This window comes from Salvelinus alpinus, chromosome 14 (genome assembly GCF_045679555.1).
Source record: "Salvelinus alpinus chromosome 14, SLU_Salpinus.1, whole genome shotgun sequence".
Lineage (NCBI taxonomy): Eukaryota > Metazoa > Chordata > Actinopteri > Salmoniformes > Salmonidae > Salvelinus > Salvelinus alpinus.
Window position 1 is genome coordinate 4,693,373 of NC_092099.1, and position 22,033 is coordinate 4,715,405.

The following is a 22,033-nucleotide window of genomic DNA, read 5'->3' on the forward strand; positions in this document are numbered from 1 at the left end:
TGGCAAAGACTTATAGATGACCTGGAGCCAGTGGGTTTGGCGACGAATATGTAGCGAGGGCCAGCCAACGTGAGCATACAGGTCGCAGTGGTGGGTAGTGTATGGGGCTTTGGTGACAAAACGGATGGCACTGTGATAGACTGCATCCAATTTGCTGAGTAGAGTGTTGGAGGCTATTTTGTAAATGACATCGCCGAAGTCAAGGATCGGTAGGATAGTCAGTTTTACGAGGGTATGTTTGGCAGCATGAGGGAAAGATGCTTTGTTGCGAAATAGGAAGCCGATTCTAGATTTAATTTTGGATTGGAGATGCTTAATGTGAGTCTGGAAGGAGAGTTTACAGTCTAACCAGACACCTAGGTATTTGTAGTTGTCCACATATTCTAAGTCAGAACCGTCCAGAGTAGTGATGCTGGACAGGCGGGTAGGTGTGCGCAGCGATCGGTTGAAGAGCATGCATTTAGTTTTACTTGCATTTAAGAGCAGTTGGAGGCCACGGAAGGAGAGTTGTATGGCATTGAAGCTCGTCTGGAGGTTAGTTAACACAGTGTCCAAAGAAGTGCCAGAAGTATACAGAATGGTGTCGTCTGTGTAGAGGTAGATCAGAGAATAACCAGCAGCAAGAGCGACATCATTGATGTATACAGAGAAAAGAGTCGGCCCGAGAATTGAACCCTCTGGCACCCCCATAGAGACTGCCAGAGGTCCGGACAACAGGCCCTCTGATTTGACACACTGAACTCTATCTGAGAAGTAGTTAGTGAACCAGGCGAGGCAGTCATTTGAGAATCCAAGGCTATTGAGTCTGCCGATAAGAATGCGGTGATTGACAGAGTCGAAAGCCTTGGCCAGGTCGATGAATATAGCTGCACAGTATTGTCTCTTATCGATGGCGGTTATGATATTGTTTAGGACCTTGAGCGTGGCTGAGGTGCACCCATGACCAGCTCGGAAACCAGATTGCATAGCGGAGAAGGTACGGTGGGATTCGAAATGGTCGGTGATCTGTTTGTTCACTTGGCTTTCGAAGACTTTAAAAAGGCAGGGTAGGATGGATATAGGTCTGTAACAGTTTGGGTCTAGAGTGTCTCCCCCTTTGAAGAGGGGGGATCTCAGACGATACGAAAGAGAGGTTGAACAGGCTAGTTATAGGGGTTGCAACAATTGCGATTAATAATTTTAGAAAGAGATGGTCCAGATTGTCTAGCCAAGCTGATTTGTAGGGGTCCAGGTTTTGCAGCTTTCAGGACATCAGTTATCTGTATTTGGGTGAAAGGAGATATGGGGGAGGCTTGGGCAAGTTGCTGTGGGGGTGCAGAGCTGTTGACCGGGGTAGGGGTAGCCAGCTGGAAAGCATGGCCAGCCGTAGAAAAATGCTTATTGAAATTCTCGATCATCGTAGATTTATCAGTGGTGACAGTGTTTCCTAGCCTCAGTGCAGTGGGCAACTGGGAGGAGGTGCTCTTATTCTCCATGGACTTTAGTGTCCAGAATTTTTGGAGTTTGTGCTACAGGATGCAAATTTCTGTTTGAAAAAGCTAGCCTTTGCTTTCCTAACTGCCTGTGTATATTGGTTACTAACTTGCATATCGCGGGGGCAATTCGATGGGAATGCAGTACGCCACATTATGTTTTTGTGCTGGTAAAGGGCAGTCAGGTCTGGAGTGAACCAAGGGCTATATCTGTTCGTGGTTCTACATTTTTTGAAAGGGGCAGGCTTATTTAAGATTTTGAGGAAAGCACTTTTAAAGAATAACCAGGCATCCTCTACTGACGGAATAAGGTCAGTATCCTTCCAGGATACCCTGGCCAGGTCGTTTAGAAAGGCCTGCTCGCTGAAGTGTTTTAGGGAGCGTTTGACAGTGATGAGGGGTGGTCGTTTGACCGCAGACCCATTACGGACGCAGGCAATGAGGCAGTGATCGCTGAGATCTTGGTTGAAAACGGCAGAGGTGTATTTGGAGGGCAGGTTGGTGAGGATGATATCTATGAGGGTGCCCGTGCTTTACGGATTTGGGGAGATCAGGAGTGATAATGTGCATAACAAGTCACATAATAAGATGCATGAACTCACTCAGTGTACAATAATAGTGTTGATCATGGTTTTTGAATGACTACCTCATCTCTCTACCCCACACATAAAATGATGTGTAAGGTCCCTAAGTCGACCAGTGAATTTCAAATAAAGAATTGCAGATATTGGTAGATGGGTAAAAATAAAATAGCAGACATGAAATATGCCTTTGAGCATGGTGAAGTTATTATTTACACTTTGGGTGGTGTATCAATACACTCAGTCACTGCAAAGATAGAGGAGTCGTTCCTCACTCATTTGCCAGAGAGGAAGGAAACAGAGGAAGGAAACAACTCAGGGATTTCACTATTGGGCCAATGGTGACTTTAAAACAGTTACAGAGTTTAATGGCTGTGACAGGAGAAAACTGAGGATGAATCAACAACATTGTAGTTACTCCACAATACTAACCTAATTGACAGAGTGAAATAAAGGAATCCTGTACAGAATAAAAATATTCCAAAACATTAATCCTGTTTGCAAAAAGGCTAAGTGTTATGTTTGGGGCAAATCCAATGCAATACGTTCAAGCATAGCGGGTTATGGGTATGCTTGTAATCGTTAAATTAAGAACTGGGGAGTTTTTCAGGATAAAAAATAAATGGATTGGAGCAAAGCACAGGCAACATTCTAGAGGAAAACATTTTACAGTCTGCTTTACACCAGACACTGGGAGATGAATTCACCTTTCAGAAGGACAATAACTTAAAACACAAGGTCAAATCTCACTGGAGTTGCTTACCAAGAAGACAGTGAATGTTCTTGCATGGCCGAGTTACAGTTTTGACTTAAATCATCTTCAAAATCTATTGCAAGACCTGAAAATGGTGGTCTAGCTAGCAATGAAAACAAACAATTTGACATAGTTTGAACACTTTTTAAAATAATAATTGGCAAATGTTACACAATCCAGGTGTGGAAAGCTCTTAGAGACTTATCCAGAAAGACTCACAGCTGTAGTTGCTGCCAAAGGTGTACAAAGTATTGACTCAAGGGTGTGAATACTTATGTCAATGAGATATTTCTGTATTTCATTTTCAGTAAATGTGCAAACATTTCTAAGAACATGTTTTCGCTTTGTCATAATGGGGTATTGTGTAGATGGGTGAGATTTTTTACAGATATTTTATCCATTTTGAATTCAAGTCAAGGGGTATAAATACTTTCAGAAGGCACTGCGCTTTTCCTAACGAACTATCTTTCAAAGTGAGTTCCTATGTCATTAATCACACTGATTCAGAGAGGATCTCCTCCCAGCTTGGTTGATGTAGGCTTGTCATCTGGTCAAGATATAAAGCACACAGACAGCGCTGTGTTCCCTTGTTGGTTTTAAAGTTCACTGTCTCTTAAGCGTAATACTTTACAGAATCAGCTGGGAAATATCCAATGAGAGGTATGTTTTAAACAGTGGATATCTGTGATTGGTTTAACACTGACATTTGGGATTAGATTTTACTCACTAGTTTTTTTTACCTCTCTCAGTTTTGGCTCTACTTCTTTTTGTGCTTAGTTTCACCACTGAATTTCCAGTGTTCTGTGTGTGCATGGCACGCATGGTGCGAGACCTCCAGAAATCTATAATGCACAGCTCAGCCAAGCCTGAAATAGTCTGGATTTCCGGGGATGGACATCCATTTTTGTCAAAAATCTGGAAAAACTCCTATATCCGGTCTAAGACGTATGGTCTTTTCTAAATAGAAATGACGCAAAACAATAGCAAGTCCTGTTGTAGCATACCTCATTCTTCGAATTCAAAAAATTGTAGACCTCCAATAGTCTGGTTCATCCTTGGGAGCAATTTCCAAATGCCGGAAGGTACCACGTTCATCTGTACAAACAATAGTACGCAAGTGTAAACACCATGGGACCACGCAGCCATCATACCGCTCAGGAAGGAGATGCGTTCTGTCTCCTAGAGATGAATGTACTTTGTTGCGAAAAGTGCAAATCAATCCCAGAAAAACAGCAAAGGACCTTGTGAAGATGCTGGAGGAAACAGGTACAAAAGTATCTATATGCACAGTAAAACGAGTCCTATATCGACATAACCTGAAAGGCCGCTCAGCAAGGAAGAAGCCACTGCTCCAAAACCGCCATAAAAAAAGCCAGACTACGGTTTGCAACTGCACATGTGGATAAAGATCATACTTTTTGGAGAAATGTTCTCTGGTCTGACGAAACAAAAATAGAACTGTTTGGTCATAATGACCATTGTTATGTTTGGAGGAAAAAGGGGGATGCTTGCATGCCGAAGAACACCATCCCAACCGTGAAGCACGGGGGTGGGAGCATTGTGTTGTGGGGTGCTTTGTTGCAGGAGGGACTGGTGCACTTCACAAAATAGATGGCATCATGAGGTAGGAAAATTATGTGGATATATTGAAGCAACATCTCAAGACATCAGTCAGGAAGTTAAAGCTTGGTCGCAAATGGGTCTTCCAAATGGACAATGACCAAAGTTGTGGCAAAATGGCTTAAGGACAACAAAGTCAAGGTATTGGAGTGGCCATCACAAAGTCCTGACCTCAATCGTATAGAAGATTTGTGGGCAGAACCGAAAAAGTGTGTGTGAGCAAGAAGCATACAAACCTGAATCAGTTAACCCAGCTCTGTCAGGAGGAATGGGCCAAAATTCGCCCAACTTATTGTGGGAAACTTGTGGAAGGCTACCCGAAACGTTTGACCCAAGTTCAACAATTTTAAGGCAATGTTACCAAATACTAATTGAATGTATGTAAACTTCTGACCCACTGGGAATGTGATGAAATAAATAAAAGCTGAATTAAATCTTGCTCTCTACAAATCTTCTGACATTTCACATTCTTAAAATAAAGTGGTGATCCTATCTGACCTAAAACAGGGAATTTTTACGAGGATTAAATGTCAGGAATTGTGAGAAACTGAGTTTAAATGTATTTGGCTAAGGTGTATGTAAACTTCTGACTTCAAAAGTACATGAAGATTGACCACGAAAATTGTAATTTTCCCATTCATTATAACGGGGGATCCTGTTTTCTGCAAACAATGTCTGCAGTAGCGCATTCGGCCTTGAACTTTGTGGCTTCAATGAGAGGAGGCTGTCATTTTCCACCTGATGTGCACACACATACACACGCACACACACAATGCATATGTTTTACTATCGTTGTGTGAACTTAAAATGTATTTATACACTACTGTTCAAAAGTTTGGAGTTACTTAGAAATGTCATTGTTTTCCATGAAAACATACATGAAATGAGTTGCAAAATGAATAGGAAATATAGTCAAGACGTAGACAAGGTTATATATAATGATGTTTAATTGTAATAATAATTGTGTCCTTCAAACTTTGCTTTCGTCGACCTTTGGCATTCTACTTGTCAAATTGTTCAGGTAATCTGTAGAGATTTCACCCCATGCTTCCTGAAGCACCTCCCACAAGTTGGATTGGCTTCATGGGCACTTCTTACGTACCATACGGTCAAGCTGCTCCCACAACAGCGCAATAGGGTTGAGATCTGGTGACTGTGCTGCCCACTCCATTATAGATAGAATACCAGCTTACTGCTTCTTCCCTAAATAGATCTTGCATAGTTTGGATCTGTGCTTTGGGTCATTGTCCTGTTGTAGGAGGAAATTGGCTCCAATTAACCAACGTCCACAGGGTATGGCATGGCGTTGCAAAATGGACTGATAGCCTTCCTTCTTCAAGATCCCTTCTACCCTGTACAAATATCCCACTTTACCACCACCAAAGCATCCCCAGACCATCACATTGCCTCCACCATGCTTGACAGATGGCATCAAGCACCCCCTCCAGCATCTTTAAATTTTTTCTGTGTTTCACAAATGTTTTTCTTTGTGATCCGAACACCTCAAACTTAGATTTGTCTGTCCATAACACTTTTTTCCAATCTTCCTCTGTCCAGTGTCTGTGTTATTTTGCCCATCTTAATCTTTTCTTTTTATTGGCCAGTTTGAGATATGGCTTTTTCTTTGTAACTCTACCTAGAAGGCCAGCATCCCCGAGTCGTCTTTTCACTGTTGACGTTGAGACTGGTGTTTTGTGGGTACTATTTAATGAAGCTGCCAGTTGAGGACTTGTGAGGTGTCTGTTTCTCAAACTAGACACTCTAATGTACTTGTTCTCTTGCTCAGTTTTGCACCGGGGCCTCCCACTCCTCTGTTCTGGTTAGAGCCAGTTTACGCTATTCTGTGACGGGAGTAGTACACAGCATTGTACGAGATCTTCAGTTTCTTGGCAATTTCTCGCATGGAATAGCCTTAATTTCTGCAAACAAGAATAGACTGACGAGTTTCAGAAGAAAGGTCTTTGTTTCTGGCCATTTTGAGCCTGTAATCGAACACACAAATGCTGATGCAATTTGCTTTTCTTTCAAAAACAAGGACATTTCTAAGTGACCCCAAACTTTTGAACGGTAGTGTACATTATATTCAAAATTATTTTTCCCTAACCCTTACCCCTAAACCTAACCCCTAACCTTTACCATAATCCTGACCCTAATTGTAACCCTAGCCCTAAACCTAACCCCTAATCCTAAAATGGTACCCACGATGATACAAGTCCACACACACACGCGTCCCCCTCTTATTGTCCCATGTCGGATTACTCCATAGGTTGAGATCATGTAAAGCCAGCAATCGATATCCAGTGGATTGTGCTGGTGTGTGTGCTCTCCACCTGAGCCAGTGAAAGTAGTCGGTCAGGACATTTTGTGATCGATAACACACAAAATGTCCTGACTGAGCAGAAGGTCCATTACATTAGCAGATAGGGATTTACCGTTTTACCGTTTGCTAAAACCTCTATGTACATGTGAACCTCTGTTTACCTATACGTGGGATTCAAACCTCTGACAGTACTAAAATACATAACAGATTGTATCGTAGGCTTGGGTATCAATACTATGTTATCTGGATTTGGAACAAGATGGTATGACACTGTACATAGCTCTCAGTCATTTTGCCATCTTACTTAAAGGCCATTCCTAGACTAGTGATTGTCAGGTCTGTGGGCTGACACTAATTTAGTCCGTTTCCAAGAGCTAGTTGTAATGCAAGTGGTCCTCCAAGAAGAAAATACCCTATATTGTCGGTCCATTTCGCTGTATACAGAAAACACTATACTCAAGTTGGATAACTCATAGAACTCTCTCAATGATATAATAACTCTACTTGTGTTGTCCTGAGGTGAAATGAAGTGCCTGCATGTTGAACCTCTCTCTCTCTATAAAAGTCAGGCATAGTTTAGGGGGTGGGTAGAAATGAGAGTGAGACAGAGAGAGAGAGAGAGAGAGAGAGAGAGAGAGAGAGAGAGAGAGAGTGGCTATACTTAAACTCTTTAACATCATCCTTGGCTCTGGCGACTTCCCCAATATTTTGAACCAAGGACTGATCCCTCCCCAATCCACAATTTTTTAAACAAATTTGACCCCAATAACTACCGTGAGATATGTGTCGACCTTGGGAAAATCCTCTGCATTGTCATTAACAGGAGACTCGTACATTTCCTCAGTGAAAACAAATTGACTTTTTACCAAAGACCATTTATTCACCCTGCACACCCTAAATTACAAACAAACCAAAACAAAGGCAAAGTATCTCAACTCAATTTGGCATGAGGGTCTGCTATACAAATTGATGGAAAGTGGTGTTGGGGGAAAAACAAACAACATTATAAAATCCATGTACACAAAATTGGCAAAAAACGCACACATTTCTTTCCGCAGGGCCGGGGGGTGAGACAGGGATGCAGCTTAAGCCCCACACCCACCCCTACATTATAAAATCCATGTACACAAAATTGGCAAAAGACCCATGCATTTCTTTCCGCAGGGCCGTGGAGTGAGACAGGGATGCAGCTTAAGCCCCACCTTCTTCAACATATATATCAACGAATTGGCATGGCACTAGAACAGTCTGCAGCACCCGGCCTCACCCTACTAGAATTTGAAGTCAAATGTCTACTGTTTGCTGATGATCGGGTGCTTCTGTCCCCAACCACGGAGGGCCTACAGCAGCACCTAGATCTTCTGCACAGATTCTGTCAGACCTGAGCCCTGACAGTAAATGTCAGTAAGACAAAAATGATGGTGTTCCAAAAAAGTTCCAGTTGCCAGGACCACAAATACAAATTCCATCTAGACACCGTTGCTCTAGAGCACACAAAAAACTATACATACCTCGGCCTAAACATCAGAGCCACAGGTAACTTCCACAAAGCTGTGAACAAGCTGAGAGACAAGGCAAAAAGGCCTTCTATGCCATCAAAGGGAACATAACATTTGACAAACCAATTACAGTAGTGTCGTGTCTCAGGCCAACGTCATGACAGTAGGATCTGGCTAAAAATACTTTAATCAGTTATAGAACCCATTTACCTTTATGGTTGTGAGGTCTGGGGTCCGCTCACCAACCAAAAATGCCCAAAATGGGACAAACATTAAATTGACACTCTGCATACAGAATTCTGCAAAAAATATCCTCAGTGTACAACGTAAACACCAAATAATGCATGCAGAGCAGAATTAGGCCGATACCCGCTAGTTATCAAAATCCAGAAAAGACCCGTTAAATTCTACAACCACCTAAGAGGAAGCGTTTCCCAAACCTTCCTTAACAAAGCCATCACCTACAGAGAGATGAACCAGGAGAAGAGACCCCAAAGCAAGCTGGCCCTGGAGCTCTGTTCACAATCACAAACAGACCACACAGAGCCACAGGATAGCAACACAATTAGACCAAACCAAATCATGAGAAAACAAAAAGAGAATTACTTGGTACATTGGAAAGAATTAACAAAACAACTGAGCAAACTACAATGCTATTTGGCCCTAAACAGAGAGTACACTGTGGCAGAATACCTGACCACTGTGACTGACCCAAACTTAAAGAAAGCTTTGACTATGTACAGTGTGCATAACCTTGCTATTGATAAAGGCCGCCATAGGCAGAATGGAGAAGACGGGCTATGAGGTGGAAACTAAGCTGCACTTCCTAACCTCCGGACAAATGTATGACCATATTAGAGACACATATTTCCCTCATTTTACACAGATACACAGAGAATTTGAAAATGAACCCAATTTTGATAAACCCTCATATCTATTGAGGAAATACCACAGTGTGCCATCACAGCAGCAATATTTGTGACCTGTTGCCACAAGAAAAGGGCAACCAGTGAAGAACAAACACCATCATAAATACAACCCATATTTATGTTTATTTATTTTCCCCTTTGTACTTTAACTATTTGCACTTAATATTACATTTGTAATATCTTTATTCTTTTGGAACTTTTGTGAGTGTAATGTTTACTGTTCGTTTTTTGTTTATTTCACTTTCGTTTATCATCTAGTTCCCTTGCTTTGGCAATGTTAACATGTGTTTCCCATGCCAGTAAAGACCTTCAATTGAATAGAGAGAGAGAGATTGTGCAGAGAGTGAGGGATGGGGATATAGAGAGGAAGAACGGTAGAGAAAGAGTTCCTGTATCAGTGATGGGAAGCTAGAGCAGAGAGGGGTGTCGAGCCATAACAGTTCTATACGTCCCACTGAGCTTGGCTCATTGATTAAGTCTGCGGGACCAGGGAGCTCCAAACTAACCCCGTTTTGAAACAATACACTGTGTGTGTATGTGCGGGTGCACGTTCGCTTGTGTATGTGTGTGCATGCTTGTGTGTGTGTCTGTGTGTAAATGCACTGGACTGTTACAGAATACTGCAGCATTTCTGTACGTTTCTCTTAGTAAACTCGACCACTTTTAGAAGTTTGTTGAACAACCCTTGAGTGCCTTGAGGTTGAGTTACACTATATACACTGCTCAAAAAAATAAAGGGAACACTTAAACAACACAATGTAACTCCAAGTCAATCACACTTCTATGAAATCAAACTGTCCACTTAGGAAGCAACACTGATTGACAATACATTTCACATGCTGTTGTGCAAATGGAATAGACAAAAGGTGGAAATTATAGGCAATTAGCAAGACACCCCCAAAAAAGGAGTGATTCTGCAGGTGGTGACCACAAACAACTTCTCAGTTCCTGTTTTGGTCACTTTTGAATGCTGACGGTGCTCTCACTCTAGTGGTAGCATGAGACGGAGTCTACAACCCACACAAGTGGCTCAGGTAGTGCAGTTCATCCAGGATGGCACATCAATGCGAGGTGTGGCAAAAAAGTTTGCTGTGTCTGTCAGCGTAGTGTCCAGAGCATGGAGGCGCTACCAGGAGACAGGCCAGTACATCAGGAGACGTGGAGGAGGCCGTAGGAGGGCAACAACCCAGCAGCAGGACCGCTACCTCCGCCTTTGTGCAAGGAGGTGCACTGCCAGAGCCCTGCAAAATGACCTCCAGCAGGCCACAAATGTGCATGTGTCTGCTCAAACGGTCAGAAACAGACTCCATGAGGGTGGTAATGAGGGCCCGACATCCACAGGTGGGGGTTGTGCTTACAGCCCAGCACCGTGCAGGACGTTTGGCATTTGCCAGAGAACACCAAGATTGGCAAATTCGCCACTGGCGCCCTGTGCTCTTCACAGATGAAAGCAGGTTCACACTGAGCACATGAGCACATGTGACAGACGTGACAGAGTCTGGAGACGCCGTGGAGAACGTTCTGCTGCCTGCAACATCCTCCAGCATGACCGGTTTGGCTGTGGGTCAGTCTGGTGTGGGGTGGCATTTCTTTGTGGGGCCGCACAGGCCTCCATGTGCTCGCCAGAGGTAGCCTGACTGCCATTAGGTACCGAGATGAGATCCTCAGACCCTTTGTGAGACCATATGCTGACACATGCACATTTGTGGCCTGCTGGAGGTCATTTTGCAGGGCTCTGGCAGTGCACCTCCTTGCACAAAGGCGGAGGTAGCGGTCCTGCTGCTGGGTTGTTGCCCTCCTACGGCCTCCTCCACGTCTCCTGATGTACTGGCCTGTCTCCTGGTAGCGCCTCCATGATCTGGACACTACGCTGACAGACACAGCAAACCTTTTTGCCACAGCTCGCATTGATGTGCCATCCTGGATGAACTGCACTACCTGAGCCACTTTGTAGACTTTTTTGTAGGGTTGTAGACTCCGTCTCATGCTACCACTAGAGTGAGAGCACCGCCAGCATTCAAAAGTGACCAAAACATCAGCCAGGAAGCATAGGAACTGAGAAGTTGTCTGTGGTCACCACCTGCAGAATCACTCCTTTTTTGGGGGTGTCTTGCTAATTGCCTATAATTTCCACCTTTTGTCTATTCCATTTGCACAACAGCATGTGAAATTTATTGTCAATCAGTGTTGCTTCCTATGTGGACAGTTTGATTTCACAGAAGTGTGATTGACTTGGAGTTACATTGTGTTGTTTAAGTGTTCCCTTTATTTTTTTGAGCAGTGTATATATACACATGTTTGTGGACATCCCTTCAAATTAGTGGATTTGGCTATTTCAGCCACACTCGTATGCTGACAGGTGTATAACATTGAGCACACAGCCATGCAATCTCCATAGGGAAACATTGACAGTAGAATAGCCTTATTGAAGAGCTCAGTGACTTCAACATGGCGTCGTCATAAGATGATGCCTTTCCAACAAGTTTCAGCATGACAATGACCTCACTAAGCGAGATCCATACAGAAATGGTTTGTCGAGATCGGTGTGGAAGAACTTGACTGGTCTGCACAGAGCCCTGACCTCAACCCCAATACATCCCATTTCATCCCTTTGGGATGTATTGGAACGCCGACTGCAAGCCAGGCCTAATCCCCCAACATAAGTGCCCAACCTCACTAATGCTCTTGTGGCTGAATGGAAGCAAGTCCCCACAGCAATGTTCCAACATCTAGTGAAAAGCCTTCCCCGAAGGCTGTTATAGGATCAAAGGGGGGACCAACTCGATATTAATGTCCATGATTTTGGAATGAGATGTTTAACTAGCAGGTGTGCACATACTTTTGGTCATGCAGTGTATGTTCTCATGTCACCGAATTTAGCATTCTTGGAAACATTGAATTTGTGACATATGGCAGAATTTACACAAGTAACAGGTAAATCATTCAACCAATGAATTGTCTCAACTGTGTGTGTGATTGTCTGTGTAGTTGGTGCCATTGGTTCTGGCCTTTTGCCAATAACATATTCCATTTTCACTCTTCACTAGAGCAAACTCTACAAAAGGTGCACTACAGTGCAGTACAGGCTGTATGTAGCACAGTGAGAAGGTATGGAGCCACCCCTGTTTTCTTGACAAGGTATTGATGAGAGGGATCAATGGTATTCCCTTTTAGCTCAAACACTGCTAGCCACAGAGATCCTAATCCATTTTAATATGTAATTCTATGCTCCCAGGCCCATAGGCTTCCATCCGACTAAGAGAACCTTAGATCCAGATCTTAGATCCATGCAAAACCAGGTAGTTCCACCAAACACCAATGAACTTGAGGATCGGAATACTTCCTCTGTCTGTCTTTATCTCTCCTTACCTTCTGGTAGTCTTATTAGGAATGAAGTGTGTGTGTGTGTGTGTGTGTGTGTGTGTGTGTGTGTGTGTGTGTGTGTGTGTGTGTGTGTGTGTGTGTGTGTGTGTGTGTGTGTGTGTGTGTGTGTGTGTGTGTGTGTGTGTGTGTGTGTGTGTGTGTGCGCGCAATAATTATCATTGCATGACTTTTTTTTTCTTCTCACAGTGTGTTAAACACAACTTCTGCAATAACCGCGGGGCTAAAGCAGACAGTAGCAAGTTACCAAGTTTACAGTACCAAGTTCAAATCAGGCAGAAGGTGTGGATAGACAGATTTCCACTACATTTATGTCTATTTTGATAGACAGATAGACAGACAAACAGAGAGAGAGATAGACAGACAAACCGATACACACACACACGCACACATGCACAAATGAGACAGTGGTGGATGCTGTTTTTATGCCCAGAATGATAAGCCCTCATTCACCGTCCGACCAAACTTGCTTGACCTCCAGTCTCCCAGACAGAAGAATTCCACTCATGGAATTTTTATCAGCTTCTCTCGTATGGAATTAAATTAATGTCTATTGATACAATTTCCCCCATTCATTTGTAATGTTTTTTTATTTGGCTGGTCTGTACTTCCTTGTGCAGGCTTGTGTGTGCATACATATTTTGTTCAGTGTGGCTTCTTGCATAAGCCATTCCAATATAATCTGTTTTTCTTTTTCCTTTTCATTGCTTCCTTCATTCTTCTTTTTTCAAACGTAAGTAGGTTTTCACAGATTGGTTTGTAGGAGTGCGTGCGTGCGTACGTGCGTGCATGTGCGTGCGTGCGTGTGTGTGTGTGTGTGTGTGTGTACTCTCAGCCCCAAACCAAAATCCTCCAAAACCCACTTCATCAAAGTTGAACACCACCAAGCTGTAGAAGTATTGTGTGTGTGTGCGTGTGTGTGCGTGTGTGTGTGTTTGTATGTGTGTGCTTGTGTTTGTATGTGTGTGTGTGTGTGTGTGTGTGTGTGTCTGTGTGTGTGTGTGTGTGTGTGACTGCAAGAGTGTGGCTGCCATCTACAGGCAGAACTGTACAACTGCACCCTGACACCACAGAGAAATTCCACTCTTGGTAGAAGCTGCCCAAAACCAGAGATCTAGGATCAGTTTACCCTCCCCAATCAGGACCTTATACAACATTGCCCTTAGATCAGTGTCTGGGGGAACTTAATCAGTCTCCAGAAGTCCCACCCATCCATTTGATACATCCATTCTCTACCTACATTTAATATTTACTTTTTCAATCATTGATCTTGACCATAATATGCTAATACAAGTTAATGAAAGGCATGTGAAAGTATGTAAATTCTCACTATATTGTATTAATGGGACTTACTAGTTGCCAAACATGATGTGAATTGATACATTATTGTAGAAGTATAAAATACAGATTTAGTGTAAAATACAATATAGAGATAGGAAATGCATTTGATATTGTTTTTTATCATCTTAAATCAGTCACCTGAAAAGGCTTGAATGGGACATGGGAATGGAAGATATATGGTGCATTGTCACCTAAGACCAGATCTGGGACCTGTCGTTATAGGAGACAAGTCAGGGACCAGCTGTTAGGAAAAGCCTACTAGAACACTGGTCTATCTGTGAGAACCAAACGTTTTAGTAACACTTACACAGTAGGCTGGTTTTGCAACACAGATTAAGTCCTGGATTAAAAGCACTCTCTAGAGCCAGACATCTATGTTCCCATCCCTCACCTTTGTCTTACCCATGGATCATTGTATTTCTCAACTGTTGTGAAAAACTACCATACCATTTCTCTAAACCAACAAAAGCTATAAGAACGTGTAAATCCTCTCCGAGTGAAGTATATTTCTCTGTCTCTCTATGACAAATCAAAGTGTACTGTATCCCGCTCTCCTTTTACTGCAAAGTCACTATCCCTCTCGCCTGAGCTACATGAGATGTCAATCTCTCTCTCTGCAGCTGAGTCTACTCTCTCCCTCTTTGCAGACCACTTTCCCTCTCTCTATCCCTATGCCAAGTCTACTTATTTCCCCCGTCTCCGTCCCTAAATCTAATTTCCATTCTCTCTCTTCCTGTAGCTGAAGCAAAGTGAGGCGAACGCAGATACCAAGGAGAAGCTTCCCCTCCGTCTAAGGATCTTTGAGAAGTTTCCTAATCGCCCCCAGATGGTCAAGATCTCCAAGCTGCCTTCTGATTTCACTGTGCCCAGAATCAGGTACCCTAACTGGGATACATCAGGGGGACACAAGAAAGGACAGAACTTCTCTGACCCGGGTTCAGGTCAACACATTCTTTATAGTTTAAGATTAGTTTCAAGTGTTATTAGTTGTATGTACGGGGTACACATCGTCCAACGAAATGCTTACTTGCATGTTCCTGGTCGATAATGCAATCCTTCTCGTTTGTCATGTCTCTCTCCCTCAGAAAAGGGCAAGTTGGTTTATGATAGCCTCCAACACTTCCAATTTTGTATCTGCGGTTTCTCTGAAATACTGTATCACCACAAAAACCCCTTGGTAGGTTTTCAATCCACAATAATAGCAGCTAGCAGCCACCCTGTATAGGACTATAATTAGGGCATTTCCTCATAGTAGAAGCCTTGTTTCTACAGGTTGGAATACTGAACTGTAACCCTTCTAGGATGATGCAATACGATGCTACAGCAATACGTTTCATGTTTAAGAAGCTGATTAGTGCACAGCTGGGCCCTACCCTCTCGCAGAACTCCCTCTCTCTCCAGCCCATCACTTTGTCACAATAACCAGTCGGTCCGGAATGTGTTTCTGTGTGTGACAGGGAGAGTTTCATGAAGCAGTTCATCGATCGGCAGCAGCAGGACACCAGCTGTCTGTTCCGCCGCCTTCCTTCTGCATCGTCCTCTTCCTGTGACCATTCCAAGCGATCCGCCATAGAAGACAACAAATACATCGACCAGAAGGTATACACACATGCACGCAAACACACAGTCGCGCACACGCGCACACACACAAACACACACTCCAACAATCCACAACTAAAACATGAACCAGAAGCCAGAAGGTACACACACGGTCTCTCTCTCTCACATACACACCATATGCACGCAGGCATACACACTCCACCACGCTTCACAACAAGTACATTGACCTTAAGCCAGAAGGTACACACAATCGTTCTGCCTCTCATACACACACACACACACACACACACAAAAAACATAGTGTTTACCATAGTGATAACACACCGTTTTATCTGACGGTTGGAGGGCGATCAATACAATATGGGGATGTTTGCTTGCTGCTAGATGAAATGTGTTTGTATTTGATAACACTTTTCAAATTTCTCAAACAATTAGTCTGTAACATCTGTTCTACAAAGCTCCGCAGGTCAATATTCAGCATCAGAGCTCGCAACCTCCTGGAGAAGGAAACTACTATCAATAAAATTCTCCGGTAAGAATGATTAATTCATATCCACACCACCAACACCACAAGTCATTCTGTTTAGGTGACAGAAACATCAGATCGACTATGGCAGTTAGGTCATACCAGATATATGTTTTTATTTTCCTAACATTCAGTTCCAAGTCTTGAGTGCATACTGTATAGTTTTGGAAGCGTCAAGAATCACCTCGCTATATCCAAGGACACTATTTGTACTATTTTCTACATTGTAGAATAATAGTGAAGACATCATGACTATGAAATAACACATGCGGAATCATGTAGTAACCAACAAAGTAGACACCCTTTGCCTTGATGACAGTTTTGCACACTCTTGGCAATTCCCATTATAACAACCGAGTTTCATCTTAGCGACTGTCTTAAACAACAGTCCAAATAACATGTATGCTTGTTAGAACGCAACATTTATTATGACATTTAATGGCAAATCTCTATGGAATCCTAGTCTCTCGTGATTGAAGTCTGTATCTTTGGTGCTAACATTAGCAATGCTAGCTAGGCAGCCAACCATGCTGCATCTGAAATAGTGGTTTCAACAATAACAGCCAAATACAGACACTCGTTGACGCGCGCGAGCAGTGTGGGCGCAATGATTGAATAACATGTATGTGTTACTCTTAATGATCGACTATGAAAAGCCAACTGACATTTACTCCTGATTATTTTTTGACCATGCTGGTCATTTATGAACATTTGAACAACTTGGCCATGTTCTGTTATAATCTCCACCCGGCACAGCCAGAAGAGGACTGGCCACCCCTCATAGCCTGGTTCCTCTCTAGGTTTCTTCCTAGGTTTTGGCCTTTCAATTTTTCACAGACAGATTATTTCACTTATAATTCACTGTATCACAATTCCAGTGGGTCAGAAGTTTACATACACTAAGTTGACTGTGCCTTTAAACAGCTTGGAAAATTCCAGAAAATAATGTCATGACTTTAGAAGCTTCTGATAGGCTAATTGACATAATTTGAGTCAATTAGAGGTGTACCTGTGGATGTATTTCAAGGGCTACCTTCAAACTCAGTGCCTCTTTGCTTGACATCATGGGAAAATCAAAAGAAATCAGCAAACACCCCAACAAAAAAAATATAGACCTCCACAAGTCTGGTTCATCCTTGGGAGCAATTTCCAAACGCCTGAAGGTACCACGCTCATCTGTACAAACAATAGTACACAAGTATAAACACCATGGGGCCACGCAGCCCTCTTACCGCTCAGGAAGGAGACGCGTTCTTTCTCCTAGAGATGAACGTACTTTGATGAGAAAAGTGCAAATCAATCCCAGAACCACAGCAAAGGACCTGGTGAAGATGCTGGAGGAAACAGGTACAAAGTATCTATATCCACAGTAAAATGAGTCCTATATCGACATAACCTGAAAGGCCGATCAGCAAGGAAGAAGCCACTGCTCCAAAACCGCCATAAAAAAGCCGGTTTGCAACTGCACATAGGGACAAAGATCGTACTTTTTGGAGAAATGTCCTCTGGTCTGAAGAAACAAAAATTGAACTGTTTGGCCATAATGACCATCGTTATGTTTGGAGGAAAAAGGGGGATGCTCGCAAGCCGAAGAACACCATCCCAACCATGACGCACGGGGGTGGTAGCATCATATGGTGGGGGTGCTTTGCTGCAGGAGGGACTGGTGCACTTCACAAAATAGATGGCATCGTGAGTTAGGAAAATTATGTGGATATATTGAAGCAACATCTCAAGACATCAGTCAGGAAGTTAAAGCTTGGTTGCAAATGGGTCTTCTAAGTAGACAATGACCCCAAGCATACTTCCAAAGTTGTGGAAAAATGGCTTAAGGACAACAAAGTCAAGGTATTGGAGTGGCCATCACAAAGCCCGACCTCAATCCCATAGAAAATGTTGGGGCAGAACTGAAAAAGCATGTGCGAGCAAGGAGGCCTACAAACCTGACTCAACAAACAGATCACCGACCATTTACACCAGCTCTGTCAGGAGGAATGGGCCAAAATTCACCCAACTTACTGTGGGAAGCTTGTGGAAGGCCAAACTGTTACAGACCTATATCCATCCTGCCCTGCCTTTCCAAAGTCTCCGATAGCCAAGTGAACAAACAGATCACCGACCATTTAGAATCCCACCATACCTTCTCCGCTAAGCAATCTGGTTTCAGAGCTGGTCACGGGTGCACCTCAGCCACGCTCAAGGTCCTAAACGATATCATAACCGCCATCGAAAAAAGACAGTACTGTGCAGTCGTCTTCATCGACCTGGCCAAGGCTTTCGACTCTGTCAATCACCGTATTCTTATCGGCAGACTCAACTGCCCTGGATTCTCAAATGACTGCCTCGCCTAGTTCACCAACTACTTCTCAGATAGAGTTCAGTATGTCAAATCGGAGGGCCTGTTGTCCGGACCTCTGGCAGTCTCTATGGGGGTGCCACAGGGTTACATTTTCGGGCCGACTCTTTTCTCTGTATACATCAAGGATGTTGCTCTTGTTGCGGGTGATTCTTTGATCCACCTCTACGCAGACGACACCATTCTGTATACATCTGGCCCTTCTTTGGACACTGTGTTAAGTAACCTCCAAACAAGCTTCAACGCCATACAACACTCCTTCCGTGGCTCCAACTGCTTTTAAATGCAACCGATCGCTACACGTTCTGACTTAGAATATGTGGACAACTATAAGTACCTAGGTGTCTGGCTAGACTGTAAACTCTCCTTCCAGACTCACATTAAGCATCTCCAATCCAAAGTTAAATCTAGAATTGTCTTCCTATTTCGCAACAAAGCCTCCTTCACTCATGCTGCCAAACATACCCTCGTAAAACTGACTATCCTACCGGTCCTCGACTTCGGCGATGTCATTTACAAAATAGCCTCCAACACTCTTCTCAGCAAATTGGATGCAGTCTATCACAGTGCCATCCGTTTTGTCACCAAATCCCCATATATCACCCACCATTGCGACCTGTATGCTCTCGTTGGCTGCTCCTCGCTACATATTCGTCGCCAAACCCACTGGCTCCAGGTCATCTATAAGTCTTTGCTAGGTAAAGCTCCGCCTCATCTCAGCTCACTGGTCACCATAACAACACCCACCCGTAGCACGCGCTCCAGCAGATATATTTCACTGGTCATCCTCAAAGCCAACACCTCCTTTGGCTGCCTTTCCTTCCAGTTCTCTGCTGCCAATGACTAGAACGAATTGCAAAAATCACTGAAGTTGGAGACATATCTCCCTCTCTAACTTTAAGCGTCAGCTGTCAGAGCAGCTTACCGATCACTGCAGCTGTACACAGCCCATCTGTAAATAGACCATCCAACCAACTACCTAGCTCATCCCCATATTTGCTCTTTTGTACACCAGTATTTCTACTTGCACATCCTATTCTGCACATATATCACTCCAGTGCAAATTGCTCAATTGTAATTACTTCGCCACTATTGGCCTATTTGTTGCCTTACTTCATTTTTACACTGTGTATACAGATTTTTTCTATTGTGTTGTTGACTGTATGTTTGTTTATCCCATGTGTTGTTGTTTTTGTCGCACTACTTTGCTTTATCTTGGCCAGGACGCAGTTGTAAATGAGAACTTGTTCTCAACTGGCCTACCTGGTAAAAAAAAGGTGAAATAACAAAAATGAAAAATAAATACAATGTAGTATTGTTTTATGTAAAAATGTTTGTTTCACTGAGTAGAATTGTTCTCCCTTCATCCTCTGAGGAGCCTCCACCGTAGTCAGTAGACATTAAATCATAATATTACACGAACTGTGAAGGACATCACTAAATACTTCATAATAACAACCTAAATGTTAAATGTGCGAGTTACTGCCCTCAAAATGGCACATTTCTATGATTTGCAATGTTAAAAAACATTAATAAATGAGAACAATATTTTTGTGAACCAATGTTTCATTTTGGAAGATACATGATCTGGGGAAGGGCAATACAGTGCCTGATTTCATAGACAGACTCTTTTTAGAACTTAAATTCCTGTCAAACAACACATCTTTCTCAACATTCAACCTTCATAGAAATGTGTTGAGTGAGATACTCCTTTAAAGGTATTCATCAATGTTAAATACACCTTCATGAATGTGCTGTGAATGCTTCATCTATGCTGATAATAGTTGCGTCATGTATGCAACCTTTAAAGAAAGTGTTACGAAATAGTTTTTGTGTATTTCCACTGGTTTTCTGTATCAATTATAGAAAAATAGTGTATTACTTCTGATGTTCTTATTCCCAAGGACACCCATCCTGAGGAGAGACCCACAAATTGAAAAGCCTGATTTAACCCGCTGATATCACAAATGAAATTCTGAGTCATAGGAAACACAGCAGAGCATTGCCATTATTTCTCTGGCACGCATTACCTTCACAAACATGCACACAGCCATGTACACACATGGCTTGTACCAAACAGCGTATGCTAAATGGATACGTTCAGGGCCAACTACTGAAAAGCGCTCCATCCCCAGTGTCCAACACCATATACAGCAAGAACGCAGGTCTTGTACATTCACAAGCACGTGTACCCCCGCACGGGCACACACACGCGCGCGCGCGCGCACACACACAGACACACACACACTCCTGACAGATTCACCTGTGTGATCTGGTAATTGGATGATTAAACATCTGTCACGGCGGTAGATTAGCCAGACTAGTGTGCGTGTGCGTGTGTGTGTGTGTGTGTGTGTGTGTGTGTGTGTGTGCGTGTGTTCCTTCCTCTCTTTCTCCTCAGCTGCCAAACAGACACTAGATCTGAAGTCATCACACGTATCGTCTGGCCCGCCCACCCTCTCTCTCTCTCTCTATCTTTCTCACTCACACGCTCTTTCTCGCACACTCACAAGCAACACACAGACACACACACTGCTGAAGTCCAGTTAGTCATTAGCCGGGTTCTGGAACATGACTCTGCAATTACGTCACATAAACAGGATGTCCTAATCGCCAGAGTAGCTAATATAGAATGATAATGTGAATAGGGTTTGCTTTGGATGAATAGCCTGTTTGACTGCTAAGGGGAGGGAGAGAGGTGTATTTCCATGGATATTCTTCATGTTTTGCTGTCAAAGTACCCAACCTGACACACAACACACATCACCGGCTGGGACTGCCCCTGGAGCATTTAGCGTTTAAGTGCCTTGTTCAAGTGCACAATGGCGGTATGAAGTATATGGGATATTGAAGTCGTTAACTCTCCATGTGCCAGCTCACTCCCTGCAGATTTCTCCCTGTCGGTTCAGGGATTCGAACCGGCAACACCTCCTCTTCCATCCGTTCTCTTTAACTTTGTGGCCCCGTCACTCTTTATTTCTGGTCTATTTTGACTGCGTTGTGTGTATCTGGACTGTGCTGTGAATGTGTCTCCTGTTCGGTGTGTTTCAGGGCTTGTACCAGACAGCGTATGCTGAGTGGATCCTTCGAGGGCCAACCACTGAAAGAGCGCTCCATCCTCAGTGTCCAACACCATATACGCCAAGAACGCAGGTCTTGTACACACACAAGCACGTGTACTCACGCACGGGCACACGCACACTGATGTACATACAAAAACAGGCAGGCATGCACACCATGCACATATATATACACACACACACAATCTCACACCAATGGTATATTTCAAAGCTCTGTCTTAACCTTTGACCCTGTGCTCTCTCTCCAGGTCTCTGAGACATGGCTCCACTAGTCAGAGGATCAGCAGAGGAAAGTCCCTGGAGACACTCACACAAGATGTGAGAAACCCACACACACACACACACACACACACGCACTGTTAGGAATGGAGGTATGTAATGCTTAGTTGAACAGGACACTTCCATTTCCACATCCCATCCCTAGGGGGCAACAGCCCAGGGCCAGATGCTTGGCGAGCACCAGTAAGACTTGATCAGTGATATCGGTGTACTTGCTGTTTACCTACACTATTCTGTAAAAAGAACATACATGACTTTTCCTGCAGGCACAAAATCCTCTCACAGGCTCTCAATTTAGCCTATTTAACTGCCTGCTGATTGGCCATCAATGGGCT

The 22,033-nt window shown here is 43.4% G+C and overlaps 1 protein-coding gene across 7 annotated transcripts in view; it reads left to right on the plus strand.

Annotated features, from left to right (window-relative positions):
• nalcn (sodium leak channel, non-selective) overlaps positions 1-22,033 on the plus strand; it is a 294,913-nt gene that overhangs the window by 233,164 nt on the left and 39,716 nt on the right. For all 7 annotated transcript variants that reach the window (XM_071341958.1, XM_071341956.1, XM_071341957.1 and 4 more), the window contains 5 exons: positions 14,637-14,773; positions 15,355-15,496; positions 15,916-15,989; positions 21,391-21,492; positions 21,668-21,737. In XM_071341958.1, the coding sequence (XP_071198059.1) occupies positions 14,637-14,773; positions 15,355-15,496; positions 15,916-15,989; positions 21,391-21,492; positions 21,668-21,737 (525 nt within the window). The remainder of the gene's footprint in view (positions 1-14,636; positions 14,774-15,354; positions 15,497-15,915; positions 15,990-21,390; positions 21,493-21,667; positions 21,738-22,033) is intronic.